This window comes from Paramormyrops kingsleyae, chromosome 13, assembly GCF_048594095.1.
Source record: "Paramormyrops kingsleyae isolate MSU_618 chromosome 13, PKINGS_0.4, whole genome shotgun sequence".
In the NCBI taxonomy this organism is placed as follows: Eukaryota; Metazoa; Chordata; class Actinopteri; order Osteoglossiformes; family Mormyridae; genus Paramormyrops; species Paramormyrops kingsleyae.
The window spans coordinates 13,946,186-13,968,942 of record NC_132809.1 but is presented as its reverse complement, the minus strand read 5'-3'; the positions used below and the strand labels follow the sequence as shown (position 1 = coordinate 13,968,942).

The 22,757-nt window shown below is 43.7% G+C and overlaps 1 protein-coding gene across 2 annotated transcripts in view; it reads left to right on the top strand.

Annotated features, from left to right (window-relative positions):
- The window catches only part of LOC111859522 (potassium voltage-gated channel subfamily KQT member 1-like), a 74,152-nt gene that overhangs the window by 7,717 nt on the left and 43,678 nt on the right, over positions 1–22,757 (top strand). The window contains exons 3-12 of one of the 2 annotated variants that reach the window (XM_023842279.2): positions 12,408–12,534; positions 12,702–12,780; positions 13,140–13,236; positions 14,806–14,946; positions 15,038–15,148; positions 16,113–16,208; positions 16,813–16,929; positions 17,710–17,833; positions 18,484–18,540; positions 18,670–18,793. In XM_023842279.2, coding sequence (XP_023698047.1) covers positions 12,408–12,534; positions 12,702–12,780; positions 13,140–13,236; positions 14,806–14,946; positions 15,038–15,148; positions 16,113–16,208; positions 16,813–16,929; positions 17,710–17,833; positions 18,484–18,540; positions 18,670–18,793 — 1,073 coding nt within the window. The remainder of the gene's footprint in view (positions 1–12,407; positions 12,535–12,701; positions 12,781–13,139; positions 13,237–14,805; positions 14,947–15,037; positions 15,149–16,112; positions 16,209–16,812; positions 16,930–17,709; positions 17,834–18,483; positions 18,541–18,669; positions 18,794–22,757) is intronic. The other variant, XM_023842280.2, reaches the window with a different exon arrangement.

Below are 22,757 nucleotides of genomic sequence, written 5' to 3'. Positions count from 1 at the left end.
TCTGTAACAATCGAATGGCTATGGTGTGTGAATTTTAAATGTTGGTACCAGAACACGTCAACCTTTAAATGGTTCTGGAGACCAAAGGGAAGTCCTACCTGGAACTAAATAAAGACAATAAAGTGATATATAAATCTTAGACAATCAAAGGAAATGTTTAAATGATCTTCATGTTGGTGTGATGACTTGATATTAGGTCAGCTTAGCCATTTCCAAAGCTCTCTTAAAATCCCCCCAGTATATGCAGCATCCATCCAATATACCCATGTATTTTTTGACTGGTGCACCATGCTTGGGGAATAAATACATTGAGCTATTAAACTAATTAATTAACTGAGCTGGTAGTGAAATGTAACAAATATATGGAATGGCTTGGGTGCCCCTGAGGAGAGATTTGGGAGCTGGAGTGGTGTTCATCTAGCCATCCATCAAGATGTCAGTAACTTTCTGAAGAACAGATTAAACTTTTAGTTGTTTATCGTGTTACTCATACTTTGCAAACGTTCTAATGTTAAGTAGTATATTTTTTTTCTGAGCAAATATATATGTAAACACGCAATTTCTCTGGGTAGTGTGTGCGTGTGTGTGTGTGTGTGGATTATGTTTATATTCTATTGTGCGGACCAAATGTGCCCTACGATGTAGGAAAAACCTGTTATTTTGATGATGTGGGGATGATTTTTCAGGTCCCCACAAAGATCTCTGAATGCAGTCATAAAAGTAAAAATGCCCAAAGTCTTGTGTTTTGTTTGGTTACTTATGGCTAAGGTTAGGGGTTAAGGTTAGGTTGGGGTTAAGGTTGTCATGTTGGGATTAGCGTTTTCCCATAGAAATGAATGGAGAGTCCCCACAAAGTGTGTGCGTGTCTTTCTATGTGTGTGTATGTGTGTGTATTTGTTGGTAGACCCTGAATCCCCAGCTTGACACAAGGGTCCTACCCACTGTTTCTTTTCTTTCATGTTTTACAAGTACATGGAGGTGGAAAGAAATGACATATAACCCATTAAGCAGACACTTCATATGGTTATATTTGTAATTTTAAATTTACTTCCAAGTTAAACTCCTCATGTGTTGTTTCCATTATGCCGTCTTAAAATTTGTGTAGTATTACTTTGGAACAGCAGAGGGCGACAACAGCCTGTGACATTCTACGCATCCATCCATCCATCTATCCATCTTTCATTACTGCTTATCCGATACAGAGTCAGTGACCTTTTATCCATCCCCACAAAGGCTGTGCACCCCAATCATCAGAAAGTACAGATTATGCTGCTTCTTGCTTAACATCAGCTTTCAAATTATCTATTAAACAACAAGTCACTTTGCATGTATAGATAGAAGTCGTACACTAATGAAAACTTCTAAAACATGAGAGGCGTTTTAATACATGTTCCTGGTACAGATAAATGACCTGCTAATCTGCTTCAGGCAAAGCTGTAATGAGAACAGCATGACTGTGAAATATGAACAATTTTTAAAGATTTTTTTTTAATGTTGTACTCAGACACTCAGACCTGTAGTGTTAAATTAACCACTTAATTTACAGTGTTGTGAACTGTAGCCATCAGTGTGACTGACTGCTGTGTTGCTCAGACTACCAGTGAAAAAGGTATCATGGAGATGAAAGCCTTTGCCTGCCTTGTAATTAGTGCAGGATGCCAGTGCTGGTTAATAACCATCCATAAGACAGTCCTCTGTGTGAGTTCTGCTCTGCTGTATAAATGCGTATCTGTGAGGCTGGATTAGCACTGGGTGCTCGGATGAGCGGACGTCGATATTTTGTAACGGTTGTACGCGGAATCTGCCTTTTTTCACCCGGTAAGGCAGAGACAAAAGAGAGAAATCAGGGAATCAATAGACTTTAGCCAGCAGGAAAGGGAAAAGCTAGTGAGAGAGGGAGATTAGGGGCAGACAAAGCAAGGACTAAAGTAGGATTGGAGTGTGGCGGCCCCCCCAGAACACTGGCGGGGTCAGGGGTGTACCGTGGCCAGGGAAATGATGGGATTAGGGCATCGTTAGGGGACGCAGCGAATCACAAGTTAATCTGCCAGACAGCGCCCGGCTGCCAGGGGGCTCAGTGGGTATTAGCTCTGGGGGACCGAGGGTGGCGGGGGGGGATGTGGGACGCGAGCCCTTCCCACAACAGGTGTCCCTCCTTTGTGCAGTGAAGTTGACCCCTCTGTTAAGTATCAAACACCAAAGTCATGTAGTCTCTGTTGTGATGTGGGGGCCGTGGGTTGATGTAGGGAGTCTCAGAGGTATTGTTAGCCCCCCCCCCCCAGGGGAGAGCATTCACCTCTCTCCTTCCCAGCCTTTGTATGCGTGCAGAGGGACTGGAGCAAGTCCAGATCAGGCCCTAAAACCAGATTTATTTTTGTATGTGGAGAGAGAGAGGGATGGAGAAAGAAAGGAAGCGAGAGAGCAGCTTTCGCAGAATATCTCCAGCACCTGGGTCACTGTCACAGATGTTAGGGTTTAATCAGAAAAACAAACGTGCATCCTGCTGGATTGCTTCTTGGATTGATTGCGAGATATTTAGATGAAAGCACATGGTAATGAGATGCATAATGATATCAGTTAGTCTATTGTTATATTTAGTAATTATATATTCCACATAAAATGTAACACTTTACTGAAACCAAATTGTTTTTAAAATTGCTAAAATTTTGCTGTGTTTATTTCATCCATCCATCCATTCACCCATCCATCCATTCATCCATCCATTCATCTATCCATCCATCCATCTGTTTTCCAACTGTGCAGCATTTTGAGGGTCTTGGAGCTTCTATGGGATTCAGTAGCACCCAAACCTGGACCTATGGGGTGTAAGAGGAAAACCCGAATGACACTGGGAGAACATCTCTTTACAGATTAATATTTTTTGTTTGCCCTTCTTGGCACTGGGAGTATGAAGGTCTGTTTCCTACACCTGTATCGTCAGCATTTTGTTCTGTTCATAAGCAGGCAGCAAATCATAGATTAACTAAAAAAGTGCCATTTTTACTCCACATATTTCCACGTCTCTAACACTGCAGCTCACTGAGTATTATATATTAATAAATCAGATTTTACAGATGGAGAGATGTTAGAAGTGATGCATCCTGAGTTCATCCCAAATTGTATCCGCTGCACACATTTTTAATGAACCTTTACGCTGGTGCACAGATGTGAGCCTCGCCATCCCTGCTACACACAGCCTGATATCAGGACGGCAGTGGCTACATGACCCTCTGGATATGTTGCTTCTCACAGGAAGCGACTCCCCCCAGTGACAGCTTTTTTGTGGCCCTTCAGTTAAGCGACACCTGAACCTGACTCCCTGTAAAGCACCCCCCCCCCCCATCTGACTATGTAAGTTGCTAACGAGAGCTTTTGGGAAACACATCCCTGATAATGACTTCTATTTCACGATCACCGCCGTCAGGCACTTCCAAGCAGCTTTTAAGTATGAAAGCGCTCTCATTTTCTGATTGGCCGGTGATTGTCTAAACAGACGCTGGCCCGACTCACAAACACAGTTTTGACACACAGTGTTGCATGTTTAGAATTTAATGATGACTATGCAGGGGATCCATTAAACCATATATTTATCGTCAAGTTTAACATTAATTGAAGGTTTATCAATCATTTCATCAATCATTTCATGTATTTTTGTGTCAAGAATTACTTGTCAAGTTGAAAGCATCCTAAAATAGTCTACACGGTTGACTCTTGGTATCTCCCAGACCCCAGTAGCTGGGGGTTTGAATACTCGAGCAGGTCTAATGAAGGGCTGAGATGAAAAGATGAAACAGAAGAAAGACAGAGGAGATGAGGGAAAGAGGCGGGGGGGGGGGGGGGTTCTCCTCACCACCCTACTGGGTCTTTAATGAACTGAACCCACTTCCTCTATTGTGCCTCACAGCTGTTGTCCCAACAAAGGCAGAAATTGCCTGCCTCATTGTCAGAGCACTTCCACAATAAATTGAGCCTTGCTGTTACCTGCCTTTCTGAAGAATGCACATGCCTTTCATGTCTGGAACTCTTCTGGGAGCAGATGTTTTGCATTTTTAAATATATTCTGGTACGGAAATCTTTGGTCAACATTAATTTACAAAGTGTATCAATTGACAAGCAAAATAATCCAGATTATTCTTTCTAAGATTGGATAAACAAGAAAGGGATGATTTTTTTTCTTGCTCTAGCAGATGAAGTCACTGCGGTGAGGTCATTGTTTTCATGCTAGGTCACGATCACAAATCTGCAGTTGGCCACACGTTGATGAGTTTGATGACCCAGATAATGGGGATGATTGCTGTTCCTTTTTAATCTATGCATCGCTCTGCTTTCCCACAACTTCCTTCTGTTGTTATTGAATTTGTTGTTTTTTTTTTCTTAGAATTTTCACTTTTAGGAAGAAGCCTTAGCTGAGTTCAATTCTGGTGTATTTTAGTTTTGAAATCCTCACCTCTGCCTGAGACGTGCATGACAAGGACCGCCATGTTTGCAGTTTAGCACCAGACTCTCGGTTGACGGATAAGAGAGGAACTGACAAACACCTCTCGCGAGACACTGATAGAGCTGGTGTTAGGAGGAGGCGAGGGGAAATTTAGTAGCAGTTGGGAGTTAAAACGGAAAAGTGATTCAAGAAGCTGCAGCTGTCACAGGACGGCAGCCCACAGCTGACGAGCAACTTGACTGGTTTCCACACTGACCTCCCAGCCAGGTGACAATTCCTTGTTGTGTCCCTCTGATGAAATAGCACCTGGGAACAGCCCATCTAAAGAGCTGCTAATGACCTCTTCACGCACACATTTACTCCAGAGCTTTGACGCGCAGAAAGTGTTGCATGACAACCAGCTGATAATGATTTTGTATAATAACCACCCTTAACTACAAATTCTTAGTCGCAGTAATTTGCATCAAATCCATTATGTTTCAGAGTGTGAATTGAGTGAAGCACTTTCATACTGGTGTGACGAATCAAAACTCTCCCCCTGAGAGAGTCTTTGTGAGAAGCAAAGAATCAACGCTTCATAGTGACCAGGTGGTGACCATGGAATCTATGATTAATCAGTCAACACACCTCAACATTTGAGGTGTGTTTTTGTCACTATCAATGGGCGTTTGTTTCTTAGTCCAACACATACCTGTAACTTTGTGCAAGTGCTGCATCTGTCCTTTGAACTTGCTGAAGCGGAGGAGTCATTTTGCTAAATGTAATGCTGAACATTTTCGTACCACAAGCTTCAGGGCCACCAAAAACACAGAAGGAGACCAACTGGATTTCCTGTTTAACCTCCCCAACCTCAATCCCAAGCCAAATGCCCCCCAAACCCCCCACTAGCTTGGCTTGAGTACGCAGCTGTCACCTTTGGTGACCAGTCTGGGTAGCTTATGGGGACTAGCATTCTGCTGTGACTGGGAGTCCCCCCCCCCAAAAGCATTGTTTGTTCAGGAGAGACTCAAAGATTCCCAAATGCCTCCGGCTAGAACCCGGCCTGCTAATGTCCCTGACGGGCAGCCACAGCTGACAGGGCCTCGGAACCTAAGGGCGTGAAACTTATTATTATTATTATTATTATTATTATTATTATAAGAAGCAGAACAAGAAGAAGATGAATTCTTTGATTCTGACATTTTTGTTCATTTTTTAACGGAATATTGGACTATCATATGTATAAATGTTAAATAAACAATGATTGTTTAAGTTTTTAATGTTTTTCATTTTTCATGAAACGTAAAATATCGAACATAAAAAGCTTAGTATTCTCCACTGCTGTTTAAGTCCTGGAGCTTTCGTTGTAATCTTGTAAGTTCATTGTCATTGACTGTCTCCTTAACTGGTTCACCATTTTACACAAGATGCTTTTAAGGAGCTTAAAGCTGCTTGGTAGCTGCTGAAAAAACAGCACTAGGTCCTGGGGATGCAGAATTCCGCTTCCTATATCGGGTGAACGGGGTCCCCCGTAATCCTGATGGCGTCTTTCCACCCACCCTCCATCTGTGTCCACTTCCTCCTCCCATCTGCCCCAGGGAGAAATCTATCTCCACTTAGGCCTTTCCAGAAACCCCCCCACCACCACCATCTCAGCCATCCCTGTGCTGCTGACACAACCACAGTGTGACCACTAAGTGCAGTGCTGATACATGTGCAGGAACTGCAGGCCAGGGTGGATGAAGCCTCTGTGAAGATTACATTCTGTCCTGGGGACATGGTTTAGAAATGACATTACTTTTGCACTCTTCATTGTTATTTCAGCTGCAGCAACAGAGGGGAAGTGTGACATGTGCATGAGCAAGGTGGGGGGCGGGCCAAGCTCCTGGTTGGTGGCCATGTGTCTCTGCTTTATCATGCAATTGGACAGCCCAAAGGGACAGGGCCAAAGGGAACAGAGGGTCATATTTTGTCCTCTTGTTTACCAATTATGATTTTGCATGGGGGACTGGTCAGTATTTGGTCTTAGTTCACCGTCCTCACTAGGGTCCTCCTGTTACGGCAGTAACATTTGAATCTCACCAGTGAACAGATAGGTTTCAACTGAAGCCCATAATGACAACTTGCCCTTATGATCGTGCAGTGCTGAAATTTCATTGGTGGCCATTGTTCTCTGTAGAGTGAAAGGTGAAGTCAGAGTGCCTGACTGACGAGAGCCAGCCGGGGCAGTGAGAGGGATAGGCTGCCCCATTCGTTCAGGGAGGGATGGCTGCTATATCAGTTTTTTTATGGCATACCGATGTATTTTCAGATGAGATGTAGAATGAGACAATATTGTTTGTATCGATATACTTTTATTGTGCGATAAAGTTAAGGTTCTGTTAAATATTTTTAATAGAGACCTATAGTATTACTTCATGGTAGTAAACAGCGCAAAAACGTCAGTGACTAAAATCATGCTGTTCATTTAGCATCCCACCAGGAAACTGATGAAAGGCGAAGAATCATTGTGACTCTTGTTTATTTTTATTTAAAAAATTGCAGGATGGCTCAGAGGTTAAAAATATCATATTTATTTTATTTCATTGAAGGTTATTATGTTAAAATGAGGATCTTTCCAGTTAATAACCGCACTTTAGTAGTAGTTAGGTTTCTGTTTTAGTTTGCATTTTTTGTTCATATATTCACCCGCTGTTCTGAGAGCAATATTGTAAACTGAGGAAAGAAAGAGTTTGTTGTAGGACTTGGTGGACTGAAAAGCCTTTCTGCTGTGCCTGTTTATTTGACCCATGCAACACAGTTAATAGGCATAATCGTTTTTGTCTTGATGTTTTGATGCTTCTGTTTGGAATGAAGAAACATTCTGTATTGAATAACTGGGGTTGTATATTTGCAAACAGGGAAGGAAACCCTGCATTTGCATTTTGTTTGGACCGGACTACGTTTTAATAAAAGTGTTTGTGACATCTCACAAGTGGCTTTGACTTACAGCTGAACATTTTGAACTTCTGAGCAAATACCAGGATATATATTGTGTATCGCTATTCTTCCTAAAGATACAGAGATACAGTTTTTGGTCCATATTGCCCAGCCCTAAATTAAAGGGGGTACTGTTGGCTGTTTGGTTCACCAATACAGGCGGACAACCCAGGTGAGCAACAGCGCCCCCTGTCTTGAGGAAGCAAGAGATAAAACGAGCAAGAGAGAAGCCGACTTCTTTTGTGCAACTGGTCCACCTTAAACTGCTAAACGATACCAAGTATTTTGAAGTAGAGTTAAAACGGGGTGTTAATTTTCCGGCCCCACCTTTAGCTACATGCGCAACTTTCTGGAAAGCTTGTTAGTTAAAGGTGAACAGGAGAACCTTGTGGTTTATCCTAAACTGTATTGGTATCCAATGGAGGGATGGAGGTACTGGTGTGATATGGTCATGCCTCTTAATGCCTGTTAAGAGACGTGCTGCAGCATTCTGTATCAGCTATAGGCGGGAGAGGGAAGCTTGACTGACCCCCGAATTCAGGGCGTTATGCTAATCCAGCCGAGATTAAATAAATGCAAGTATAGCTTTTTCAAAATCATCAAATGATAAAAAGTGCTTGACTTTGGATAAAAGTCTTAATTGAAAGAAGCTTGACTTCATCACTGATCTGATCTGCTTGTCCATTTTAAAATCACCATCCGTAGGACTAGAAGTAAGGTTCCAGGGAACCGAGGTTAATGTGGGGGAATCACTGGTCCCACAGGGTCGAAAAATGAGGAGCTCAGTTTTACTCTCATTGAAGTTTAAAACATTTAAGGCCACCCAGGCTTTGATGTCCTCCAAGCAGCCCGGCAACAGTGAGAAAAAATATATAATTGTTTATTGAATTACAGTCTTTTTCTCAGCACCTTAAAGCTTTTAGAGGACTTGCTCCTAGTTACCTTACTGACCTGATCACTCCTTATACCCCAGTTAGGTCTCACAGGCCTGCTGGTCTGTTTTTGTTGACCGCCAGAAAGTCTAGGCTAAAACAGAGAGGTGACCGGGTCTTGTCTGTCCTGTGGCCTGTACTGCGAAGCGTGGTTACTGGCTTATCGGGCTAACTTGTCGGATTTAAGGTACTACAGTTTAAATGGACTTCATACTCGTTCACTTACATTTTGCCCAGACTATCTTAAATCCGACAAGTTACCCGCCTCTAAACTGTGGAATAGCTTACCTTGAATGTTAGAATGGCACCATCACTGCGTGTTTTTAAGTGCTCTATAAATAAATAATAATACTTGTTATTATTATTATCTTGAAACTTAAAATCTTATAGTGATATATTACATTGTATAAAAGTTATTTGAAGGAATAATGTTTGTTTCTAAAACAAAGGCAATCCACTTCCCATATTTCATTATACCATTAATAAGAGGTATACGCAATTTTCCAGTATAGGTTCACTATACTGGAAGACAGGTTGTGTGTGTGTGTGTGTTTGTAATTATATTACTATTATTTCTAAAAATCTGTGAATGAAACTAAAAATGAACAAAAGGCTTTTTTTTGGTTACTTATTAACTTATGGTTAGGGCTGGGTAGGGGTTAAGGTTGTCATAGTTTGGATTAGGGTTTTTCCCATTGAAATGAATGAGCGGTCCCCATAAGGATATGTTTACCCTACATGTGTGAATGTGTGTGTGTGTGTGTGTGTGTGTGTGTGTGTGTCAGCTGGTCCATGTACCACCAGGCCCCTCCTTGTCTCTGCATGCTGGGAGCCAGACAGCTGGTACCCATTGCAGTCCGGCTGTGGGATGGATGGGAAAGCCCATCTCCACGGAAACCAACTGCACGGGCAGGCACTGCATCAACTGCTCATTTCCCCCCTCCCTCTCTCCCCCCTCCCCCAGTCTGAAGAGCCGAGGCTCGGGACAGCTGGTTGGTGCCCCCGTAGTCTCGGGTGGGGGAGGGGTATCCCTTAGCCGGACGTTTTGCATCTATCGATTGAAGCTGCAACCTCCAGGGTTACGAGGGGTGTGTATGCGGCAGTGATCACTCACCATGTAGTGTATCTTCCCCTCAAATCCACACCCTTCCAGGTGGAACCTCAATAGGCGCCCCCCCATGGCACGCAGCTACTGTTGTCACTCAGCAATACAAGAATGACTGAAAAATGCAGTGTGTAAAGAGCCATAAACCCATGCCATGGTCTTCTGGAACAATCCGGTTCCTCGGTACTCACTCTCATTATTCACACTTGGCCAGGTCATTTTGTGTAAGTCTCTCGCAAAGTCTCCTATACTGGAGGACTATTTGCTTCCCGGATGGGGAGCCCGGATCAGCGCTGTGTGCATGAATGCCGACTCTCCTGTGCCCGCACCGGCAGGAGGAGATGATCCACTGGGCCCCTGTTTGCTGCCTGGGCTCACACAGGCCGGATTTATGGGCTCCGAGTTTGTTCCATTCATCCGGCCGACTCCTTGGTAACGCCGTCTTCAGCCTGATTAGCTCAAGGTCCCGGGGAGGGGAAGGCCTTGCCAGAGTGTCTTGTAAACTGTTATAGAATGTGGTTTTTGCTAATTGGGCTTCAGAGTGTTTGGCCGGTCATGTGGGGGGGGGGGGGGCTTGCAGGGCAGCAGTGGTTGGCAATGTAGCCCCTGAAGAGACAAGTGGGATCTTCATAGCGGCCAGTGGGAAAGGGCTACAATGGGATTTAATGCAGTGGAGAATTGGCAGGATTTTAAGAGAAGAGTGGCCCCCCTATCCCTTACTCTTTGTTTTGGGTGGAATTCTTTCTTTGCGGGGGACAGGATTCTGTCTCCTCTAATGGACATGAACCTTGGCGATCGTGCACAGTGTGCTGTTTGATTAAAGAGAAGAAAGACAGAAATTGCAAGGAGGCCTACAATGTGGCGTTGCCACCGATCTTGCTCTAATGATATAAAGTTCTCACATTTTTGCATTTTCTTACATTTCTTCTTTAATGAGGGCAAATATCTGTATCTCAGTATAGCCAACTGCCAAGAGTCACACGCTAAATTTTTCTGACCTTAGTCATTAAGATGAAAAAGGTTTGCATTGTTCCCTGTCTTTTGGAGCCAGAGACACGTCACCATCTGCCGGATGATTATTAGTAATCAATAATTGATGCTGCCTGGTCATCTGATCAGTGGTCTTGTTTGTCTGCAGCTTGGGTTGTGCACCATCTGCCACTGCACAAAGGTCACTGATGTCTGTTGTTCCTGTATTGATCAGCTTAATTGTTTAATGGTGCCCATGACCAATTAACAGTTACTCGGCCAAATAGATTAGGGTTAATTCAAACCCATTGATTAATACATTGATTAATATTTTCAGTAACACTTCACATAAAGCTCCCATCTATAGATAACTTCATAATGCATTATAATGGTCAGTATGAGAATTAATAAAGCATTACTGCATTACAATCATAAGGCATTATAGTGGTGGTTATAATACTTCATAAGCTCCAATGAAGCTCTCTTTTATAATACACTGTAGATACCTTCATAATGCATTATAATGGTCAATATAAGCATTAAGGATGCACCGTGCTGCGTTATAAAAGTATCTATAGTGCATTGTAGATGAGAGCTTCATAAGGAAGTAATAATGCATAATAAACATGGCTATAATGTGTTATGCCTTTTTATAAACATTAAATATAGTCACATTTATAATGCTTCATGAATGCATTCTAATGTGCTATTCATAGATTCTTGTAGACATGGCATTAGAAAGTGTTACCGTATTTTCTAACTGTTGTAACTGTAGAATGGTGTTGACCTTGAACTCCGAAATTCCCCTTTGTGTTGCAGCAAAGAGCCCTACTGGCACAGATTTTTCGTCAAGATCTCTTTTTCATCCCTAAATCCCTCAGTCTGCTTCTTATAGCATGAAAAACTATACAGTGTATGGGCCAAATACATGGAGCGGCTTGACTGTAGACTGCTGAGTGCTTTGTGTTTAAGACGTGCCACTCCATACTGGCCCCCTTTACTGTTTTGTCTGCTAGTGTATACACAGTGACGAGGACAGGTGCCTTCACCTCCACTCACCCCATTCAGGCATTTTTGGAGAAGCTTGGCTGGCATGAAGTGCCGTCTTGGCAGTGCCCGCGTCCAGCCCGGGAGGCTATGAGTGGCCCCATAGTGAGCCTTGAAGCAGCTGCACACACAAAGAGGTTGGATGAACCAGCTTGCTCCCAGCCGGTCTGGAAAGGAGAGACGAGAGGTGACTGGAGCACTGAGGCATTGTTTTTTGTGTTAGGAGAGAGAAGCAAATGAAGCACATGCATTGTGCAGCTCTTTAGGTACTTATGAGCAGATATTGCAGATATTTGCTAGACAGTAGGTCCCCCTGGGGTTTGCCCGCCCGCCCCACTTATTCTGTGTTTCTTCAAGCTCGTAGGCACCCCCACCGCAAACATTAGACTGAATAGGCCTAAATGCAGCCCCTGATTGCTGCCGCGTTGGTAGGACTCTATCAGCACTATGACCGAGGGCTGATTTCTCTCCCCTTCGTCCTACGTGTTTGGCTACAAAAAGGGGGTCTTCTTGGTTATTAACTCCAACCTGTGTTCTCTATATGAAAAAACACCAACCTCCTGAGATCCAAAGACAACTGCAGTTTGGGTTAGTGGTTTCTATCCTGGACTTAAATTATCACACTAAGTACGTCTTACAGCGACACGCTCAAGTCCCCTGCTTTCTCCTGCAAGTCTGAGTGTATTTTTGTAAGAAGTGTGTTTGTGCATTTTGTAAGGTACAGTACTCTGTAGTACCCATTACTAAGTAGCATGTGCTGAGCTCACATTGCAGGGCTGCCAACTCTCACGCATCTGGCGTGACACTCACGCCGTTAGATTCTCACGCTCAAGCAAGAAACCTTACGTGTGCATGTGAGACTCGTCTCGAATCGAAAATCTCACGCCAGCCAGCTGACCAAAGTTGGCAGCCCTGCCATGGTATTGTGAGCAGCTTCCCTCTCTGTCCTTCCCCGCAGGAAATTGTGTTGGTGGTCTTCTTTGGGGTGGAGTACGTGGTGCGACTCTGGTCAGCTGGCTGCCGCAGCAAGTATGTGGGCTTCTGGGGACGGCTGCGTTTCGCCAGGAAGCTCATCTCCATCATCGGTGAGAGCTGAAGCTTGCCCTGCCCCTCCTTGGCAAGCAGGAACCATCACTAATGTGACAGAGGCGAGGGCCTTGGGCCCTGTTTCAGTGCTGGTTGATTAATACCATCCATGTGGCATGAACTCCTGTGGAAGGTTGATGGCCCTGGTTCTGTTGTTCCTCCACAGACCTGATTGTGGTGGTGGCTTCTGTCATAGTTCTAACAGTGGGATCCAAAGGCCAGGTCTTTGCCACCTCAGCAGTGAGGTGAGGAGCATGGGGGGGGGCGGGGTTTTTTGATGGTGTCTACTGCCACCAGCCAGAGGCAGAGTGTGTGTGTGTGTGTGTGTGTGTGTGCGTGGTCCAGGTATACCTTACCTTGTGGGGACCAGGAAACTGGAAAAAATCCATTTTATAAAAATCCGTGACTGCAATGAAAAAACTAAAAATGCAAAAACTTGTATTTTGTTTGGTAGGGGTTAAGGTTGTCATAGTTAGCATTAGCATTTTACCCATAGAAATGAATGAGCAGTCCCCACAAAGATATAATTACACAACTCTGTGTGTGTGTGTGTGTGTGTGTGTGTGTGTGTGTGGCTGCTTGACGGCGGCTGCGTGTCTTCCAGGGGGGTCCGCTTCTTGCAGATTCTGCGGATGCTGCACGTGGACCGACAAGGTGGCACCTGGCGCCTGCTGGGGTCTGTGGTCTTCATCCATCGGCAGGTGGGAATGGCGAGCGAACACAATGACATGTGAATGGTACATAAAGCCACTTTGTGGGAACTTCTCATAGACTCACATTATACTGTAATTGCAGTTTGCTATAATTAACCGTCTCTAACTATGAATCACTGAAACTCAAACAAGACAGCATTATTTGTTGAACTGTATTTTAAATGAACTTACGGTGTATGATTTTTTTCTTCCAGAATTTCTTGTTTTGTCAATGTTCCCACAAGAAAGCTAAATTGTTTACGCACACATATGCACAGACCCAAACACAATAATAAGAAAAATAAATAATATTAAAAATAACTTCCACGCAAATCAGTGTCTCACTAATATGGGGAATATCCCTGAAGGTCCAGGGAATATGATTTTTATTTGAAGGAAAAGTATTAATTCAGGAGACAGAGGGCAGGATAGGAATAGGACAAGTGGCAGATTTTCAGTAAATACACAAAGAGAACTGTCCTTTGGGTCTGGCTGAAAAGGGCGCCGAGCGGGTCGGACTGGGACAGGATGAGCTTAGGCTAGCTGCTGTATGAGAGATGAGTTTGCAGCCTCGTGGAGTCCTAGGTTTCCTCCATGTTAGTGAGGCCCAGAAAACCTGAATACGTCCATTTATACACATCGCAGGGAATGAGGCACAGGAGGAAGCAATTACCCTGCCGATCCTCGAAGCCCGACCTGCGCTTCCGCTTAAATTATTCTCAAAATGTAAAAACATAAACAAATTCATGCTTCCTGTTTTTTCACCTACACTTTTTTGTCCAACATGGTTACCAGTGCTATTTTTGTTTTTATTTTCAAATTAGTTTACGCACACAGTTTCAGTTTTCAGTGTGGTTTTATTAGTTTTTTTTTTTTCATTTTATTTTAAAAAATATATTTTAATTTAGTTTTTGTGCTTTTTTGGTTTTCATATACGTTTTAGTGATTTTAGTTCTAGGGTTAGACTGAAAGTTGTAGAGCTACTTTATCTGTCTGATCTTTACAGAATCCCACATGATTACGCAATTCACATTGTGTACTAATGTCCTCAAAATAGCCAAAATATCTCCCAGGTATTGTTAATGGTAATTCAACATAAACAAATAATAAACAATATTTAAAAGCAGAAGCAGAAAGTATTTGATGTTTATTGTATTTCAATTAGTATCGGAGCGCAATGTATTTTTATCATTTTCTATTTTCGGATCTTATTTTATTCCAGTGTATGAAAATCTTTTCTTGCTGTTTTTGTTTTCATTAACAATAATAATCCTGCTCTGTATGTACGCTGTCAGTCTCCAGTCCATGAACTGTTTACATTAATGATTAATTATGTGGATTTACATAATTATATCGATGTGCAGTAACATACACAGGCCTTACACCTGCTGCAATATCCACAAAGGATCAGACACATAAAGGCACACATTTAGCAGAACAATTTCATTTAAATATAGATTTAGATTTCAGATAAGCACCATCTGGTTTTCTGGTTGGGGGGAGAGAAGGTTATTAGTCTTGTCTCAGCGTTTCACCCGCCTCTCAGTCACGGTTGCCTTCTCTGAATGTGTCTTTCAGGAGCTCATCACTACTCTATACATTGGCTTTCTGAGCCTCATCTTCTGCTCATACTTTGTGTATCTGGCTGAGAAGAATTCCGTCGACGGAAGTGGGAGAACCGAGTTTGGCAACTATGCCGATGCCCTGTGGTGGGGTGTGGTGAGGCGCTTTTGCTGACTGCTCATGCGTTGTTTTTCATGCTCGCCTTATTAAGCAGTAACCTGTCATCGTGCGCTGGCTTCCTGTCCAGGTTACCGTGACCACCATCGGCTACGGGGACAAGGTGCCACAGACGTGGGTCGGCAAAACGATAGCATCGTGTTTCTCAGTGTTCGCCATCTCCTTCTTCGCTTTGCCAGCAGTGAGCCAATGACGTTGTCATTACTTTGTCACATCTGTACAGCGAAGCTGTCACACGGCACCGTACGCTGGTTTTCAGAAGACAACAGAAAGCAGGGTCATGGTGCATTATTCACTTAGCGTCTTCTGAAGGACAGCAGAACGTGTCTTAGTGTTATGGATTAAAGCAAGCTAATTCAGACCCACATCCATTCACCTTCTGTGCAGGGTTGGGATGTCAGTCTGTAACTGTGCACTGTGTTACACGCTATGGGCAATTTACAGACATTAGGTCACCTAATCGCATGTTTTTTTGGAAATCCGAAAGAACGCAGACAAGAAAACGTCACACACAGAGCTGCAAACAGGATTCATTCCTGCTTTATCAGACCATATATCTTTCCACATTGCCAAGGGATCCAGGTTTTGTGCTTCTTTTTAGCTGTGCAGTTTGGCAAATGATATGATTCTTGAGACTGTCCTCCCCTGACCGATTAAATCATTTAGTAAGTCTTTGCACTCTTGCTGTTACTTTTCCTCATGTTATTTTTAAAATTCATACCATAGTTCTGATTTTCACACCTCCTTTACGGTTGATATGGGCTACTAACTGACATTAAACCTGATACAACTGACTCTTATTTGTAATCGCATTTGTAATTGTGATGCAATTACTTCAGAATGTAAGAAATTCTCATGTAATGCTTTTATTGTTTTATCCATCCCTATTCAAGATGATACAAAGCTGCACCAATGTGCTATTAATATGCAATTATATATTATTATGCAACTATATCATAGCTAAATGATTCTATTGTTTGACCTTTTTCAGTCTTTTCTTGGCACAGGTCATTGTGTAGTCATCTTCAGAATTGGACGGACTGACATTGTAAATTTGATGAGGCAGTAATGTAATTGCTGTTGGTACATAAAGGAAACTATGACTGAAAGAGTATGCGTCTTAGACATTTGTGATGACATTCCAGGGAATCCTTGGCTCAGGATTTGCTCTGAAGGTCCAGCAAAAGCAGAGGCAGAAGCATTTCAACCGTCAGATTCCTGCAGCAGCTTGTCTCATACAGGTGAAATGCGGCTGATTGCTGAGTGTCACTCCTGTGGCGTCTGTTTGATTCCACATGGTGGCTTTTATACATGTGCATGTGCGAATATGTCAGTGTGTAAGTGCCTTAGCTGCTGTCCCACTGGCGTGCGTGATGGGAGTATATGTATCTCACATTGAAAGTGGTACATACACTATATGGACAAAAGTATCGGGACACCTGCCCATTACACCTACATGACGTTCCATTCTAAATCCATAGGCAGTCAATATGGAGTTGGTCCATAACACATACTGTACATATAACAGCATGCCAGGACATTTTGGACAATGCTATGCTTCAATCTTTGTGGGAACAGATTGGAGAAGGTCCTTTTCTGTTCTAGTGTATCTGTGCCCCAATGAACAAAGCAAAGTCCTTAAAAACATGGTTGGGTGAGTTTGGAAGCATAGCATTGTCCAAAATATCTTGTTATGCTGTCATAGCTTCGACAGGGGGACCAACTCCATATTGGTGTCTGTGGATATAGAATGGGATGTCTTAAAAGTTCCTGTGGGTGTAATGGCGAGGTGTCCCAATAATTTTGTCCATATAGTGTAGCTTCCATACCGTCTTCTCTGCTCAGACCTCCTGGAGGTGTTTCGCTGTGGAGAGCCCAGACTCTGCGACCTTCAAGACCTTTGTGAAAAGACGGAGGCCAGACCTCAGCTCCTCTACATTCACCTCAAAGGCCAAGAAGACGGTACGCAGGGCTGCCGGCCTCCTCCACAGACTTCCTGCTCCACAAGCTCAAGAAGACTGTTCCTCTAAAATCCTGCTCTTAATCACTGTCTGGCGTTTTCCTGCCAGATACCAGCATACAGCCATAGAAAAACTTAAGAGACCACTCTATATCTGCATTTTTAATCCTGATTCTGCTGGCAGAAGGCTATGCTGAGCAGCAGGTTGCTTCCAGGTTCAAAATTTCTAAGACAGCAGTACACAAGAATAAGGTGAAGCAGGAGACACTGGGAACCAGAAACCAGACAGGCAGAGGGTGGAAGCGACTTTCTGATCCCAGAGATGAACATTAACTTATCTGACGGTTTCTCATGAGACATCAAGTGACCTTCAAAAGGAATGGGAAACATTAAGTGCAGGTGTGAAGTGCACTGATAGGACAGTTCGCATCAGGCTCCTATAGGCAGGACTGAAGTTCCATAAGACAAGATAGATGCCCTTAATGAATGAAAAACAGTGAAGAGTCAGGCTTCAGTTTGCGAAAAACATATTATTCACAGACGCACACCTATAAATTGATAAATTAGTAAAACAAAAAATTGTGCTGTGGTCTCTTCATTTTCTCCTCTTAATTTTTTCCTGTAGTTATGGCTACTTTGTTTTTGTGGACGCGGTGATTCCTGGGGCTTTTCCTGTCTGGGACACAAGCCTGTGTTTCTACACGAGTCTTTCTTTCTGAGGGACCTTTGAGAGTGACTTTCCTCGCTGCCTCTTTTCTTTGTCTTGTGCTGACATGGGCCAGGTGAGGATGAGGAGGAAACTGAAGAGTGAGAAGGAGTATGGGCCCGACTCCCCTGCTGTACAGAGAATCGCCTACGACTCCGTGTTTGATGATGCGGGATCAGATGCCTATAGCACTATCTCAGGTATTGAGTTCGACAGATTTGTAGTATAGCGGTGATGAAGTCCTGTGGCTTTGTGGTGTAACCCAGCAGCATGGACCATAATCACATCCTGTGTCTGGCTCCAGACTTTAATGTTCACAGAACATCTCAGAACATCTTGCCAGTGTAGCAATGTAGAGATTCTGGATCATGTCAAACTACAGAACGGAATAGCTCTGTTGTTGTCATGCAGTGATTCTGGCCTGCGTCACACTGCCTGTTGTGTGCTATGACTTTTGGAACCCTTGACATTAAAGTGGTAATTAGTCTTAGTCTCTATTTCAGAACCATCATGTAATTTTGATGATTACAACAGGACAGTGAGACGTTGAAGGCACATTAATATTTATGTGCAGCATGTTTGCCAGAGAGCTGCAGCTGCTTTGAGATTGTATTCTCTCTCCCCAGTATCTTTCTGGCTTTTCAGTTGTGATTTATTTGCTCATTATCCACAAATTATTTAAAGTCTAGTCCTGACCCAGGTGTCAGATTCTCTAACTATCCAGCGATTTGGTGTTTTGTTGAGTTCTTTGCTGTTGTTGATAAGATTCCTGTCGCGTGGCTTGTTAGCTTCAGATATGCCACTTCTTATTGGCCTTGTGTCAAGCTGCCTCTCTTTCCTTCCTTCTCAGGTCAGCAGCAGACATGGACGTCAGTCACCTCCTACCAGTTTTGCTCCCCAACATCAAGTAACATGCTCAATATTATGTCCAAAACGATACGATGATTGGAATTGCTCATCACCTCAGCATGGAATGCATTTTCATGCGCACTCGTGTGTTTGTGTTTGCACGCACCTCTTTATGGGTGTGTATAAGGTTCCCCAAGATTCTCGGAGGTGCGGTCCCCACTGCCGCTCCGCTACAACATTTCCTTTGGGGATGATTTGGACCTAGAGGCAGAGAGAGACTGCATACTCGCTCCGGTCAGCCACGTATCCCAGTGAGTGTCTAAAGTGTCGTGTTTCTTTTGGCTTGCTCCTCACAGATGAAAAGCTGGTGAGATACTATGCTTGAGTGACAAACAAGTAGTTACCCTTAGTCATACTCAGTGATTCCTGTAGACAGTCCACGTTTTTGCTCCCTCCCAGCTCCCAGTGTGGACTGTCTGGCCGGATGATGGCGGGGAGCAAAAACATGAACCACCCAGAGGTCCCCGAGGACCGGAATGAGAAACTCTGCTTTAGACATGGACAGAAATTTACGTGTATGTATTTTAACGTCAGAAGGAAGCAGTCTTGACACCGCTGTTTGTGTTTCTGTCACTGAGGTCACAGTATCATTGATCATATATTGCTAGACATGGCTTTAGGTTGTGGCTGCCTTAGCTTGCATCCAGGACTACGCTTTCAGCACCAGTCATCCTGCCTCTTCCTGTGCCAGTCGCCTTTTTCCTGTTACTGATTAATTCCTGAACCTCACCCTGTCCATGTTACTAACTAAGGGTGGCATCTCGGGTCCAGAATAATAATTCCCTGTTCATTTGTCCTTTCGCATTACATCAAGACTGTGGCTGTGTAAGTTTGCCTGCATGCCAGCTAAGTGTATGCAGCAGGGCGACTGGGAACGTAATGGGACCAATTTGCATCCCCCTGCAGACTTACCCTGAGTCCAGTGTAATGGGTCTGGTTGTGAATCTCACTTTCATTACCAGAACCACTGCGGCCCATTAGCCGTCCAGCACGTGGAACGGCCCGGTTCCAAGCGGCAGCTGATGGTCGCTAAGACGCGCAGAGGGTTGATTTCTTCATCCTTCTCACATTAGCCCTAATGGGATAATGACATAGCCCTGCAATAGCTGACAGCTGGTCGCTGCTGTTGGACCTCAGTCCCGTGGTCGGGCTCTCATTAGCGTGCGTTTGGGTGACTCCGGCCACCAGAGGGCAGTGTTGGCCCATGCCATTGATCTTCAGTAAGGATAAACAGAACCTGAGCCAGGTCACATTTTCCTTTATTTCTCAATTAGCATGAAGGAGGCTTTTAATTTACCTCCCAGCTTCTTTCTTTCGACTTTTTAGTCCCACATAAAATAATTCCAGATAAAATTTGTATTCTTGGGAGCTTTTGTCAACGGCCATTGTACATAATCCAAGCTCCTAAAATGAAAGCATTACGTCATGTCAGTAGGCAGAGACTCTATGCAAGAATGTATCCGACAATGGCCTGAATCAGCAGTGTGCAGTCCTGTATCTGGAATTTTGCTGATTCCACACATTGACGCTGGAATTAGAGTCACTCAGCTGTCATCACTTTAAAATTTAAGTACAAGAGCACAAAAGTGCTCATAAATAAAGACCAATAAGGGGCTGAGCTTAATAAGCTGATGCAGAGACACAGCACTGGACAAAGAACTGGACATGGACATTGAGCCAACTGGTTGGCAGTTTAAGTCAGAAAAAGGGCTTTACTGTTGTAAATAGTTTAAACTAAGGGCTTTATATAAATTGACTGAGGATAGATAGTCAAAAAACAGCTAACATTTGGAACTTGTCATAGGCAGATATATTAATACACAATAATAATAATTATCCTGATTCTCAGTATTTTTCTGTATTCTCTACAGCTGTGACCTTTCACACTGTGCCAGAAACCAACCTGCTTTTGAATATTTCTGTCAGCATTCGTGGGAGTGTTTATGTAGTTGAGTAAATTAAGGAAACATATTATATGGTTACTTGAAGAGGAGATCTCGGCCATTGCTGTTGGCTATTGTGACCATGCCGGACGTCGTGGGTGACGTCCCCTTACCAGTCACCAGGCACTGTGACATCTAAGCACAAGATGGAAATGATCACCACCCCCCCAGAGGAGAATGGTGCATAGATGAAGGTCCCCTTACAATGGACCAGACCAGTGTTTTCCAATCCAGGCCTGAGGGTCCCACAGACGATCCACGTTTTTGCTCATTTTAAGGACGCTGCCCTTGTGTACTTCGCTTTAACCCACTTTATACACATCTTGCACCTGGACCGTGTTCCTCATGTGTCACGTGTCCCCTGGCTACAGACATTAGAATTAAGAGTTGTCTGTTTTGAACAAGTGAATTTGCCTGAGTCATATTATTACAGATAACAACCGCTTCCGCTCTCTTGGCCTTGCAGAGAAACATCCACCCAGGACATTTATCTGGAAGTAACAGCGATACCAGCATTATGCCGCTATGTTTGGAAGCAGAATTTTAAGCTGCATGCGAGCTATGATGGCACATGGAATATGCGGGTATAATTATGTGACTGGGAAGCCAGACATGCACGCAGATGCCAGGAAGAGAGTTTGCTGCCAAGTTTGTCCATGGTGCACTTGCCAACCGAGTACTAATGTGTTTATTTAAAAGTGTTTCTGTGGAATTCATGGCCAGTCTATGAGCTGTACTAGAGCAAAGCACAGGCCTGCGCAGGGAGTTTAGCCCGAGCGCTTTTGCATGCCTGGAAATAAACGGCCCTGCTGGTGACCGGGGGTCCCTGAGCCAGCGCCAGCATTGTCCTGTGACGCCCATCGTGACAGCTGGCCAGAGCAGAGCTGCTTTGGCCTTGATTAGTATTTAGTCAGGCACCTAGGAAGAAAAGGAAGCTTCTGGAAGTGCGCTCGTTGGTCTGGCTTTGTGGGAGTGAAAAAGCAACAGGCTAACGCAGGTGTCAAAGGAAGTGGGCCCTGGGGGGGGAATCGGCAAACGGGCTTTCAGATGAAGGCGCGACCCGCTGGAGACTGACGGAAGGCTTTAACCGTATCGCCTCACCGGTAATTTACCGGTAATTTACCGCTTTTACCGCATATTACCCTCCCTTTACTTAGTTGGTCTTTATTACTGTTATAAGTTGGACATACAATAAAAGCATATCTTGTTCAGTTTTAACAGAAAGAGCCATTAGCCGGGTCATGTCATGTTGTCTTGCGTCCACGAAGCAGGCCGACAGACACACGTGATGTTGGATGGATGGAACCATGATCTGCAGGCTGTCTGTGGCCTTCTGCCTTGGGATTTGCATACATATGAAGCTTAGAAGGCAAGACTAGGCAAGTTTATTTATATAGCACCTTTCCCATACTACAGTCAATCAAAGTGCTTTATACATTAAAAATACAGAATACAAAGAAAATTCAAATTAAAAACACGATTGAAACATGAAAGTTTTGAAAGTGAAAATTAAGCATGAAAATAAGATTCAAGATTGGTTTATTGTCAATGCAACAATATACACAGTATACAGTGTATTGAAATGTCGTTCCACACAGGTCCCCCATGGTGCATTATAAAGATGAAAAATATACCAAAAAATATAAAACAGATATTTCACATAAATAATCATTTCTAACTAAATTTGTACTATTTTATTATTATTATTGTTATTTGTAATAAAAAGCAAATTGCAGGTAAACTGGGATAATAAGATGCCGTTACAGGATAGAAAAGTCAGAAAGCTAACAGGGTATTAAGCTGAGGAAGAAGTCCAGACAAATAGGAATGTTTTCAGCCTGCATACAAAAGCGTCTGGCGTCAGGGCTCCTCTAATGCTGTCAGTCAACTGGCTTCATTTAAGAGCAGCGTAATAGCTAAGCACTGCTTTACCTTAGGCAGGACTAACTGATGCCTTCCTAATGATCTGAGAGTTCCATTCAGCTCATATCGCTGCAGCATATCAGATAGAAAGTCAGTAGCAAGTTATATGATGGACACACCAGAGGAGGTAGGATTCCCCCCCCCCCCCCCCATGTGCTATTTTTGGGTCCTGGTCCAGTCGAGGCAACTGTTATACTAAAGACCCCAACGTGGACCGGTGGTGGGAGGGGGACTGTAACCCTGGCTGAGATGAAAGGGACACTCCAGCCTGCAGTCTTGGTCGCATGGGCTGTCATACCGGTTCTAGAGCCTGGAGGTGTGACGAGGACAGGGAGGGACTCGTTGTCCC